The 12417-nt window shown below is 41.5% G+C and overlaps 1 protein-coding gene across 2 annotated transcripts in view; it reads left to right on the forward strand.

Moving 5' to 3' along the window:
• Nucleotides 1-12417, forward strand: part of NUFIP1 (nuclear FMR1 interacting protein 1) — a 127176-nt gene that overhangs the window by 99527 nt on the left and 15232 nt on the right. Inside the window, exons 1-6 of one of the 2 annotated variants that reach the window (XM_080376770.1) lie at nt 31-390; nt 633-721; nt 1868-1972; nt 2585-2647; nt 2978-3054; nt 10309-10401. In XM_080376770.1, coding sequence (XP_080232896.1) covers nt 165-390; nt 633-721; nt 1868-1972; nt 2585-2647; nt 2978-3054; nt 10309-10401 — 653 coding nt within the window. In that variant the 5' untranslated portion in view covers nt 31-164. Of the gene's footprint in view, nt 1-30; nt 391-632; nt 722-1867; nt 1973-2584; nt 2648-2977; nt 3055-10308; nt 10402-12417 lie in introns of those variants that run through there. The other variant, XM_080376771.1, reaches the window with a different exon arrangement.

Below are 12417 nucleotides of genomic sequence, written 5' to 3' on the forward strand. Positions count from 1 at the left end.
TCCGGTGCTACGGAATGACGCAATCGCCTGCGCTGGCCGGGGTTGATAAATCGCTAGGCGAGTGGCTCAGCCCTGGAAGTGACGTCTTTTCGTAGCGGCTGCCGGCGCGGCCCCACGTGGTGGTGGAAGCGGGTCGCGGAGTGGGGGCTGCGTCCGGGCCCGACATGAATCCTTTCGCCTGGTACCCGCCGCCCCCGCCGGGGCTCCCCCCGCCCTTCTTCTGCCCGCCGCCCCTCTGGGAGCCCGGCTTCTGGACGCCCGCCGGGCCCTACCCGCCGCCTGGCAGCTACCCGCAGCCCGCCGAGAGCTACCCGCAGCCCGACAGCTGCGCGCCACCCGCTGCCTGGAACCCGCCGGCCTACGGGGAGCCGCCGCAGGGCCCGCACGCTGGTGAGGGGTGTGGGGAGGGCGTCTCTCGGGCCCGTGGGCTCCTTCCCATCCCTTAACGGCACGGACCCTGGAGCTTTCCCTAAGCCTTGGAGGGTGGGTGGGGGACTCTCCCTCCTTCCAGGCATGTTCGTGCTGGTCGTGCAGTCCAGTCTTGTCTCTGGCGGGCCCACCGAGGTAGCAGAGGGTGTTGTACCAGCTGCATGTGTGACTGGCTTTTTTTTTTTTTTTTTTCTTTTCCAAAGGTGGAAATGGTAATTTCTCCCAGAAATGGCAAGGCAAGCAAGCTCCTGGGTTTACTAAACATCTTCCAGAAGAAAATAACAAGCCAAAGGTATGGACTGGAGTCCCCAGTGCAAGAAAGACATGGATGTATTAGATTGGGCCCAGAGGAGTGCCACAAAAATGGTCATAGTACCGGAACCTTTCTGCTGTGAGGAAAAGCTGAGAGAGATGGCATTCAGCCTGGAGAAGAGAGCTCTGGGGAGACCTTATTGCAGCCTTTGAGTGCTTAAAGAGCACTTAAAGAAAGACAGGAACAAACTTCTTAGCAGGTTACCTGTAGTGATAGCATAAGGAGTAATGGTTTTAAACTAAAAGAAGGTACATTTAGTTTGGAGATAAGAAACGTATTACAGTACAGGTGGCAAGACGCTAGCACAGGTTGCCCAGAGAAGCTGTGGATGCCCCATCCCTGGAAGTGTTCAAGGCCAGGTTGGGTGGAGCTTTGAGTAACCTAGTCTAGTGACAGACGGCCCTGACCATTGCAGGGGGTTGGGACTAGATGATCTTTAAAGGTCCCTTCCAATCCAAACCATTTTGTCATTCTGTGGTGGTAGCAGGTGTGTGAGATTTGCGCCATGGTACCGCAGAGACTCCATACTCTTGCCTAATGTGACTGCCCTTGCAAGAGAGCAGATGGATGACAATCAGTCTGCAAATCTTGTGCCTGCTGAAACAAAGATACATTTCAACCAAATCCTAATACAGGTTTACTTTAGAAAAGCCCTTGCCGTGGTGATGCCTGAGTGCCTAAATTAGATTAGTGCTCTTATATATTATCAGGGCCAGACAGCCAGATCACCCTGATGTGTGTAGTGGGAAAAGGAAGGATCTCTGCTACCCTCTGAGCTCTTACATGTGATGTGAGAACAGGCGTGGTCTGACTTTGTAGGGAAGATACCCAAGGCTGTAGCCTAACTCACTTCCTAGCCCTCAATAAATCTGTGCCAGCCTGGTGTGTTTGCAGAAGCGATAATTGAGGAAGAGGTGGTAGTGGAAAGAGTTGAGTGCAGGGCACTTTGTTTGGAAGGTAAGGGATTTGAACTTCACTTCCATGTTATGTTAGCTTATCTTTGAAGCCTGTTTTAATTGACGGTTTTATTAACATAAATATTCATTCATGTGTTTCACACTTAATTAAAAATATCTAGTAATCTTGTTACTGCAGTCCTGAGATGATCTCTTGTTTTTCTTTCAGACCAGAAAGAAAAAAGAGCCTGTTTTCTCTCATTATTGTGATACCTGTGACCGTGGCTATAAAAACCAGGAGAAGTATGATGAGCATGTTTCACAACACAAACAGGTTGATGAATTTAGCTTGTTTTATTTACACTTTGATTTTTAACTTTCTGCCTGATAAGTAGTTAGCTGTAGTCAGTTTTTGAATGGAAGACTTAGCAAAGAGATTCCAGAGCTACAGAAAGTGTTCATAGGGTTTTTTTCTGAATGTTCTGTGTAGGGGAGGTCTTAGTTGTATGTTTGGTTTTATTGTTGAAGTAATCTTTTTTTCTCCTGATGTATTACAAAGTGGTAGGAACTACTTTATTGACAGTAGAGCATGTAAAATTTTTGTGTGAAAAACATATTTCAAAAATCCACTCCTTTTATTGCAAAGAAGTATCAAAATTTGAAATTGGAGAGTCTTGTAAATCTTTCTTTTAGGTTAACTTCACTTTATCTCCAATTATCAGATACATTAGCTTCACTGATTATGTTGAAACAAGATTAAGTTTAGAAGTACATTATCCCTTCTTACTGTTTTGACAATCACATTTGTTTTGAAACTGGGTAGCTTAGAAGTGCTCTATAACTAACTGTACAGGTGTCTGGCACCAACTTTATTTGAAGTGTGCTTGAATACTTGTTTATAATTGCACGATCTGGTGTGTCTTAAGTTCACTTCCTTATCTTGCAGTGCACAGAAGAAGGTTGCAGTTTCAGCGCACATGAGAAGATAGTTCAGATACACTGGAAGAACGTAGGTATCCCCCCGGGCCCAAGATACAAGTCTACGCAATCTTTACTTTAGTCCCCTTTTCTCATTCTTCAGAGGCTTGCTTTCATCCTGAAAGGAAAACATATTGCTTCTGAGTAGGATCTGTTGTAAGACAATATTGTGGATGAAAAGATGTTGAATGCTATGACTTTTTCTTAATGGATTCATTTTGTTATTGCTGTGTACAGTCTCACCTCTTTTGGAGATGAAACGGTGTGATACTACTACAGTTGACAGAATTGTGCTTTTTTTCTTTTTCCTTATGGGTTATTTCCTTCCCCTTTTAAACACCTATGAATACTTTTTCTTTAGGCACATGCACCTGGTGCTAAAAGAATAAAATTAGATAGTCCAGAAGAGATTGCTAGATGGAGAGAAGAAAGAAAAAGGTAAGACTTGTGACCTATGAATTTGTTTTACTATATTTTCCCAGTGTGATCATTAGATGACAGCTGAAAGGCAGCAGCAGCATATACTTGCCACGGCTGCTCCTTTGACTCCACAGAACTCCTGCATGAGTGGCCTGTGTCAGAATGAGCCAGGAGAGTGCGAGCTGCAGAGAATATAATCATTTGCATTATTATAGTAGAAGGCAAGATATCAACTGAGAAAGAAGTAGCTTTCCCACACATTTGGTTTGGTACCACAGCTTAGTTGAATGACTTGATTCCTTTTAGTCTGATTGCTGAGGTATTTTAGGTCACAAAACTGTGTGTGCTTGGTGATTTTTTTAATAGCTAAGAAACCTGGAACTATTATACTGACTGTAATCTTAACACATCCCAATGTGTGCTAATTTCCACAGCTTAAGTTGTCCCAGTAGACCCTCAACAGTGAGTTTTCCTAGTTTTAAGGAACTTTGTGCATCGCTTGACACTTTTCTGCTGAAAGAGAACAGAATCCATAAGTGATGTTGTCTCGGGTAGTTTAACTGATATTGTACCTGGGTGCAAGGTGAAGTTCCCATGTAAGCAGTATTTCTCATTATTTTTCATTCTGTGATGTGAGGTGGTATAACTTCTTTTTATGGTTGACCAGCACTGAAGTGATTAAAAATTCATGCTGTACTTCCATAGACCTTTTCCACTTTTTTTTCCCCGAGTTGAACAGGTTAAAATCCTCCCTTTCCCAGCAGGTGAAAGATGCTGTAGGTTGTCTTCGCTTCTGTTTGTGACTTAGAATATAGTTTTGCAAGTGAATGATCAGTACATGGGTTTTGTTTCCATGAGCAAGAGTCCTATATGCAGTGTGAGAAGTGCAACAAATTTAATTTCAAGATCACTGGCAAAGAGCTAGGGGAATGTACAAGTAATCTGTTTGGGGTTTTTTTAAATTAAAATAATCACAGTTGTGTGATGCAGTCTTACAGATGAATCCAACTTAAATTTTTGTCACAAAGTAATGTTAAAGCGTTCTTCCTTTGAACCTGACTTCCCTTAACAAATTTTTACACAGTGGCTTTGTAAAAAAAAAAAGAGTGGAATGTATGGTAGGAGATTTTTTTTTTTTAATACTTTCCATCAGTTTTTGCTGTATTGAGAAGCAAAATTCCTCCCCATGTAAGTTCATCCCTGCAAGTTTTACCTTTCCTTTGGACATGGTTTCAGCAAGGCAACGGGAAGTCTTACCACTGTGTCAGCACATCTCAGCAGTCAACTGTTGCACCTGCTGTTCATTTCTTAAAAATTAAGGGAATCTGTAGGCTCCTCTCTTTTTAAAAATGGCTGTTCTTGATGAAGAAACAAATTTTTTTCTCCTGTGTTTAAAACGCCAGTTAACCAGAAAAAAATTGCTTGTGGTCTGTTCAGGTATGGTTTGGTGTTAGATTAGTTTTGGTTCCAGGTTTCCCTTTTATTCTTTTATTGAAAAGATGACTCCAAGGGTTGTTTTTTATTTGCTTTCGGTCTATGTGTTGCTGTCCTCCCCTTCCCCCAACATTGATGCTTACGTGTCTTTATCACTTACAATACGAAGCATTACCAAGATTAGCAAAGCCCAAAATGTCCTTTGATTTGTCTTTGTGGTGGCCTACACTTTATTTTGTAACAGTAGCTCTGAGGAAAAGCAAGAATACTTGCGTGCAGTCTTTCCTACTCAGTTTTAACTTTTCATACACTCTGGGGGATGTTTGGGAGAGTTCATGTCTAGTGGCTGATGCTAAGGTTTAAGTGTGGAAATCATGTTTAAGGTGTGTGTGTCAATACCAGCTCTACTGTACAGTAAAACATTAGGGAAGCAGGAACTGAATGTACACTCATGTTGTAGATGCTGTTTGCTTGAGAAATAGGTGCAGCCAATCAAAGCAACTTGTATCTGCAGTTAATATTAAGGATGATACTCTGCCTGAGATTTTTTTTTACTGAGTTTCTAGAGGATCTCATGGTGGGTATTGTTGGTTTTCTGCAGATGAATGTAATTTGGCTGTGTTACAACATTGCTGAAAGCCTTTGTTCACTACAGCAGAGTGAAATCCATGGAAATAAGTCTTGCAGTCCCGATCGCCAACCGAAAGAGGCAATACGGGGTTAGGACCTTCTAAGCCAAGGCCACTAGATGGAGTAATGCTGTGGACTATTTCGGTACCTAGTCCTTCTGTGGGCATCTTAACTATAAAGGATGAGCGTAGAATGACTACCTGGGTGGCTTTTGTTACTCTTTGTACACCAAGGTAGCTGTACTAACATCCTTTTTTTAAAAAAAAAAAGTGAGAGAAACCCAGCTGAAACTTTTGTGAAGCTTTAATTGGGTCACCAGCAAAACATCAGTTCAGTACTGAAGGTTTGTTGTTGACTCGCAATAAACATTGCATTGTACAGGAAAAAAAGGACACCAGAGGGAGTCTGAGCTATTAGGCAGTTTTGGTTTATGGTGACAGGAAAAAGCCTTTTTCTTTCCAGAAGCTCCAGTCAGAGCTTCGAATGAATCTTTTTAGGTCATTAGTAGTTTGTTTCTAATTAGGTTGCAGTGATTTAACATGTGTGTTTCCATGCTGCATCCCTAACATTCCTGTCCTTGTTCTTTCAGCCGTTATAAATAATTGCTTACAGAGCTAGATTTTTCTTCTTAATTAGCTCTTGTGTTGCTCAGTTGTGTATCCCATTTAAAGTCATTTAGAAAGAGCTTGTGTTTAAAGTGCAGCCTTACTCATGTAGAGGGAAGAGAAAGGGGAGAGCTGGTAATGGGTGAGCATCTCCGAATGAAATATGCTGGGTCAGAATTATGTTTTCCTTTCTGATTCTGTACAATGCCCTGTTCATTGCTGCAACCAGCATATGTGCTTACCTAAAAGACTTTTTAATGGTTTGTGGCCCATTGAACCTGCTGAGTGAGGCAATCTAAGTGAAGAGCAATACAGATAAAGTTCCCCAAGATCTCAGGGCTTCCCTATGCTTTGCAGTTGGGTGGTTGTGAAGTCTGACATCAGTTTTGGTGATACAATTACTTCTCCTGTTTTGATTTGTCTTTCCCTTCCAAATAAGTGTGCTGTTCTTAGCATATTTTTTCTTAAACATGAGCTTAAAGGGAATTTTCTACAGTGCATTTCCATAATGTGTCAGAATGGGGTACTGCTGTGTTCCCTTCTTACCAAGTGAGATCTGGGTCCTGCTAGCCCATCTGTTTCTAACCCGCTCTTCTTGAGCAAAGATTATTAGAAAGAATGTGGCAAGGTTGCTGTGGTGTTAAACTGAATTGTTAGATTTACTTTTCCTTAGTTCCTAATACAACACCATAGGATTTTCTTGATCTTGTGTATTGCTTGTAAATTCTCCCCCACCTCCCCTCCCTTCTTTAATCTGTTGGGGGCTTTGTTGTTCAGTTAGGGATTGTCAGCTGTATTTCCTTGCAGTGCATCTCGTAGGCTGAGCATGTATGTAGTGAATGAAGGCCAGTACTGTCAACCACACCACTTTTAATTAATTTGTGGTTCTCTGGTTGAATAATGATAATCTTAGAGTTGCTTGGAATCTTTCCAGAGTTCATTCATAGTAGTTAAATATGAAATAAGGAAAGTAATTTCTTAGCACCTGGTAAAAGTAGAGACAATGAAGCAAAGTAGAAGGAATGTGTTGGTAGATCAAGGTGAACATAGATACAGTAAAGTTTATTCTAAGCTGCAGGGATGTATTGGCAATAAGACTGCCTCAGCTAACATACAATAAACTCACGCTAGAGATGCAATGCTTGGTAAAGTGCCAGGGAGTCTAAAATGATGATTTTGTCAGCTCTCTGTTGGGCCATCTTTGTTCCCTTCGGGCTATCCATGTCCTCCTTGCTGATGGTTGTGTGCATGCAATGAAGACCAGCTCAAGAAATTGAGGCAATTTGATCACTGTGCTGTTCCTATAAAGATAAACTTGTATAGCTTTTCACTCAGAAATTTGTTGTGTAAGCTGCTGTAGAGACAGGTTTCTCTTCTGTTAGACACTGGTAAAGCTCTGTTTTTCCACTTCTTACTAAAAGCTAGTTCACTGATATTTATGTGAGCAAGATGGAGTGTGCTGGCCTATAAAGCATGTATGACTCCTGCTAGTGCACTCATTTATTGGAAAAAAAAAAAAAGTCTATTCACTAAGGCACATGTTAGTGATCATGCTCAGTGCCATCTCTGGAAATTTAGGGTATCCTTTACCTATTGGTGTGTAAGTAATATACTCTCCTTAGCCTGAAAACCCATTTTTCTGGTATTAACCTGACAATTTATACTGAGGAACTTCCAGTATGGATTATAGAAGTGTCTGTGGTTGGAAACTGCAGCTGCTGTGAAATGGGGCTGCGTTCTCGGGCAGTACTGGCCCCTCCGTGAAATCTGCTGTGCCAGATCATTACATCCTGGTTTAACTCCCTCTTACTGTGAGTTGTGTAGGCTCATAAAGCCTTTGTGGTGACTGATGAAGCTGTCTGTACTCAAGCTCTGACAAGTTGTTTGCAGGGCTTAGGTGCTGGCATATTTCTACTTCACTGATGTTTGTAGGTAACGTCTTAAGAACCTCATATTGTTAGGGGAGGAGGAGGAGGGCATGCCTTCTGAGAAGGATTCAAACCCAAATCAGCTCTTCAGACTAACACATACCCTTTTATGTGCAGAGATTCAGTATAGGCTCTTCCTTTTGCATTGTCACACCTCTGTTCAGAAACAGTCTTCCTAAATGTTGTCTTCCTGAATAAGAATTCTCTGTATCAAAAAAAAATAAATCCCCTCTTGTTGATTTTTGACCTCTATTGAGTATTTTGTGGCTGTCCTTAGATAGTGAAGTTTGCAAAGTGTGCCGTAAAGTTTATTTCAAGACCATACTGTTACCATTGTAGACGTCTGCCTCCACTTAGGGTCCGGTTGAATTTTGTTGCCTCTGTGGGCAGAGCTAGCTGATGCTAGGAGGCGTACAGACCTCTGTGCTGGGGCTGCGGTACCTGACCAGTTGTGGAGTTGCATTGGAGCTGATACATTGGGGTGGATGGGTAACTTTGGTCTGCGCCTCTCTCATCCACTTGCTCCTTGTAGGGACAGCTAGGGTTGGCTTGGCTAGGTCACACCAGGTGGGCTTAGCCCAGACATTGTTGCATAGCAGAGCACCTGGGGGAGAAGTGAACTCACTCTACCTAGTACTGAGGCTAGTGACCTGTGAACATCTGGAGCTTGCTGCCTGCCAAGCCCTTAGATGGAAAAATAAACTAGCAGATGCTTGTTTGCTCACTGTGAATGAAGCACTGCACGTGTGCTGTGAAAATAGGTACGTTTTCTGTGTAAGGTAAAGGCAGTGAGTAAAATGCTATTTTACTTGAGAATAATTTATTTTATTTGAGAAGAGCTGGAGAAAAAAACCCACAGCTACTTCAGGTGCTCTCAGATATGCTTTTGCAGCAATACTTGGACTTATGGCCTGAGCTCTCCTTAGCTGTTAGTTACTGCCTGTGTCAACTGGAAGGGTGGTTTAGGAGAAATCTGTCTGTCTTGGCGTTGAATCGAACTGAAAGCATTCGTGGAGTCCATTATGGTGGCTCAGTGGAGGGAGTGGTAACACATAGGAATGAAAGTGGGAGGCAGTCACGTCTCAAACCATGTTGTGAGAGCGTGTCTGAATATGTCTTTAATCAGCATAACTACAACAGCACTTTGAAGACTCCTTTGCTCTAGGACTAAGGGTCTTCCCTTTTGTCTTTTTAAAATAAACAATAATTTCTAGCACAAGCTTGAGGCTTTTTTTGAGCATAACTACTTATTCTATAGCTTGCTCTCCTCCAGTGAGCCTTATTACTGTGAAGGAAGGCACCTTATCCTAAAATTGTGTACAGGTGCCAAGCACAGGGGTCTTTGTCAACACAAAGCTCTTGTGCAATGAATTATTTAATCCTGCTTGCTGTGTGCTGGGAGTGTTATAACATGGATGAACAAATGTAGCTAACAGGAAAGAGTGGAGATAAAACATCACACCCCTGTGCTCACTTGAACTGTATGGTGGATTTCTGGGAGAAATCCAATGAAAATCGACATTGACAGCCTGTGTTCAAATCCTCTTAAAGGAGAAAAGTTCTGTAGTGTGTTCAGGTGTCTATTGTAGGAAATGCTTCTCATGTTTTTGCCTTGGTATGTGATCAGGCTGTATTGCATTGGTGTGACATTTAACGTTCATGTTGTAAATTGGGGAAGATGCATGTGATAGGACACATATCTTTCTTTAAATATTTAATCTTTTTTGATACCTATATTTAGCAGGCAGTTGCTCTAAGTTTCTTGTTACTCTATTTTAATAGACTTATCAAATATTTATAATTTGTGTTTCTATCCAGAAGCTGGAGTGTGTGTGGATGCATGTGTTTCTCATTTACCTCCTTTATCGCAAAGCACTGGGATTTAGCTAGCTAATGTTTACAGAGCAACTAGTGTAGCCATTTTGGGGCTTTGGTGGTAATTTGCAGCAGGCTTTGCATGTTAGAACCAGCGTGGGGTTTGTCTGTAGGGAGGGATGGTGAGGGAGGTGTGGGGAATGGAAGAGAGGGATGGTTTGGGAGATGGTTATAACAGTAGATTTGTTTTGATGTGCATGACTTAGCAATTTTTCTTGAAGCTGGAATGAAAAAGGGGCAGTAACTTTGAACTAGAGGTCAGTGTGCAAGCACAGTACTGAATATTGCTCGAGAGGAAACTTGGATGCTTTTCTTGAACTGTCACATTAAAGAAATCTTGTGCACCCAGAAGCTGTTCTTATAAGCTTTTTTTTTTGCTATTCCAAGAACTCAGCAGTTGGTTTGCTAAAGGCATGTTGTACCTTTTGGGATAATTCAAATAGTCCAATTGACGCACCATAAAAAGTCACATTGCAGGACAAAATAGTGCTGTTATGTGCAGGGGTAGGCAGAAGGTCCATAAGTGTTACTGAACTGTTCGTTTGTAGCTCGTTTGATAGTTTTGTAGATCTAATTGTGCTAATTTGGTAGGCTTATTTATTTATTTGATCTGAGCATGTAAGCGTAAGTGCACTAGGGTTTCTTTTCCTTGCTAACAACTTTAAGAAGGAAACAGTCTGTTAAACTTCCACAAAACATTTTAAAGATCTATTAACATTTAGAGGATGCTGGTTTGGTAAAGGGGGAATTTACAAAGAACAGTGAATCACTTACGAGCCAGTAATTTTTTTGTCTTCTAGAAATTATCCTACATTTGCAAACATCGAAAGGAAGAAGGCGATGCAGATAGAGAAGGAAGAAAGGGGAGAAGTACTGACTACCCAACAGTTTGGGTAAGTGTTTTGAAACAAGCTTGTCACTTTCCTGCTAATGAGTTCAGAAGTATACTCTCTTAGTTTGTTTTCCCAGCACTTACTGCTTCTACCGTACACATGATCTAGCTACCCTTTAACAGAGGACAGGTCATTTGAAAAAACTGCAGATGTAATGTTCTTTTTGTTTACAGTTCTTCATAGTCCACTTCAGTTAAATTAAACAATAATTGTATTGGAAATCAGAGTGATGAATTCTTGCTGAATTCTGCACTCTAGCTTCTTTGAGAGAATCACATTCTAGTGGCCATTCATTAGATCCGTGTAACTTTGGTTTCTGAAAAAGAAGTAATGGGAACGGAAGTCAAGCAACATAATGAATCCATGTGGTCTAATCCTTTAATGCCTGAAAATGGCATTTGTGAGTGGATTTGTCATCTTAATCTCTCCTTTCAGATGATAAATCAATAATCAAGTGAAGAGGGGAGAGAGATTTAACTTTATTTTTGTAACTTAAGTAGTGCTGTTCCTTTCTTCTACCCTCTATCATCTTGATCTGTCTGCTACCTTTGTTCTGAGCCTAATACTTAGTCCTTTTGGATTTTTACCTTTTCTCCCTTGTATTGTGAATTGCTTTCCAGTATGGTCTTTGTTCTTTTTTCTTCCCCTCAGTGTCAGTGTTATGTGGACCCAGCTAACTTCTTTAGCTGTACTTTAAAGCCTGTGGGAGGACTTATTAAAAAAATGTTGTTGTGATCCATGCTACTAGAATATCACTAAACTAGAAAAACTGAGCTGGAAGGCACAAGTGAACTCAGTCCTAAGGGGCTCATGCTAAAATCTATTTGCTGCTGCATGGAAGTGAAGCTGGAGCTTACCTGGGGTTAGTTGAGTCTTTTTTTTTTTTCTTATTTTTTTTCCTTTCTATAGGGGATGACAGCAAACAAAATAAAACTTGCACCATGGTGAAGTGGTTGAACTAGGGCAGAACAGGATTCACGTCGGGCTAGTATAATTTTAGTGCAGCATGTGCTTCAGAAGACCCAGCACCTACCTACCCCCTCCAGCTAGTTGCCTTTCGTGACTTTGAAAGGAAAGGTATATAAAAGACTGAAGTAAAACTTCCTTCTAAGGATATAAAGTTTCAGAAGTGCTTTGGGCCCAAGGAACCAAACCTAGACACAGAGGCTAAAGCTGCACACATGTAATACTGTATTTGGAGATTGTTATGCGCAAAGAGGAGTTTTGCTTGTCACAGAAACACAACTGGTGTCTACCAATTTATTTGGTGGCTCTTGTGGCTGTGAGTTGGATGTGTTATGTAGTCTTAAATGTCCATCAGCAATCCCATACTATTACATTTCTAGTAACTTCATATCTGGAAAATTGTTTGGGAAAAAAGCCCTTGAAATTATAGGTTGTTTGCTTTCACGTAGTGACCTTTAACTCTGGTTGATTCTAGAAATCTCTGCCCCCCTCCCCTGAGCTGCTAGCACTATAGGCTTGATGAACTCTCCAAAAAGCTGTCACTTCTGCTTTGTATGTCAACAGTAAAGATTCTCAAATTGGTGCTTATCTGGCAAATTTACTGATGTGTGAGGCAAAAATAGAATACAGCTTGTTCTCTGCAAGCTGTACTATTAAAGCAAATAGCTAAGTAAGATTTAGAAAGGATTAGATACTTAACGCTTCTACGGTGCTTTCCATTTGTGGTTCTCTGAAGTGCTTTACAACGGCTAATTCTCACTGTCCCCACATGTGAGATTAGAGATGCAGAAGGACTGCCTTAGTAGTCTGTCTGGTGTCTTGCAACAGCTGAGTTAACAGTGCATGGCGCTCTATCCAGTCTGAATGGGAAGTGAAGAGTAGTATATCTTTCACAAGAGGAAGGGCAGGTGCCAGGCTGACATTTGTTGGGATGTGTTTGTGACCTTGGGGGTTTCTTTTTAGGTGTTTGAGGCCTCGGGGAAATTGGAATGTTGTATTTAACCCTTGGTCAAGGACAACACCTCTAATTCAGCCTTTATTTGTTCAGTG

Source organism: Falco punctatus, assembly GCF_963210335.1.
Source record: "Falco punctatus genome assembly, chromosome: 2".
NCBI lineage: Eukaryota > Metazoa > Chordata > Aves > Falconiformes > Falconidae > Falco > Falco punctatus.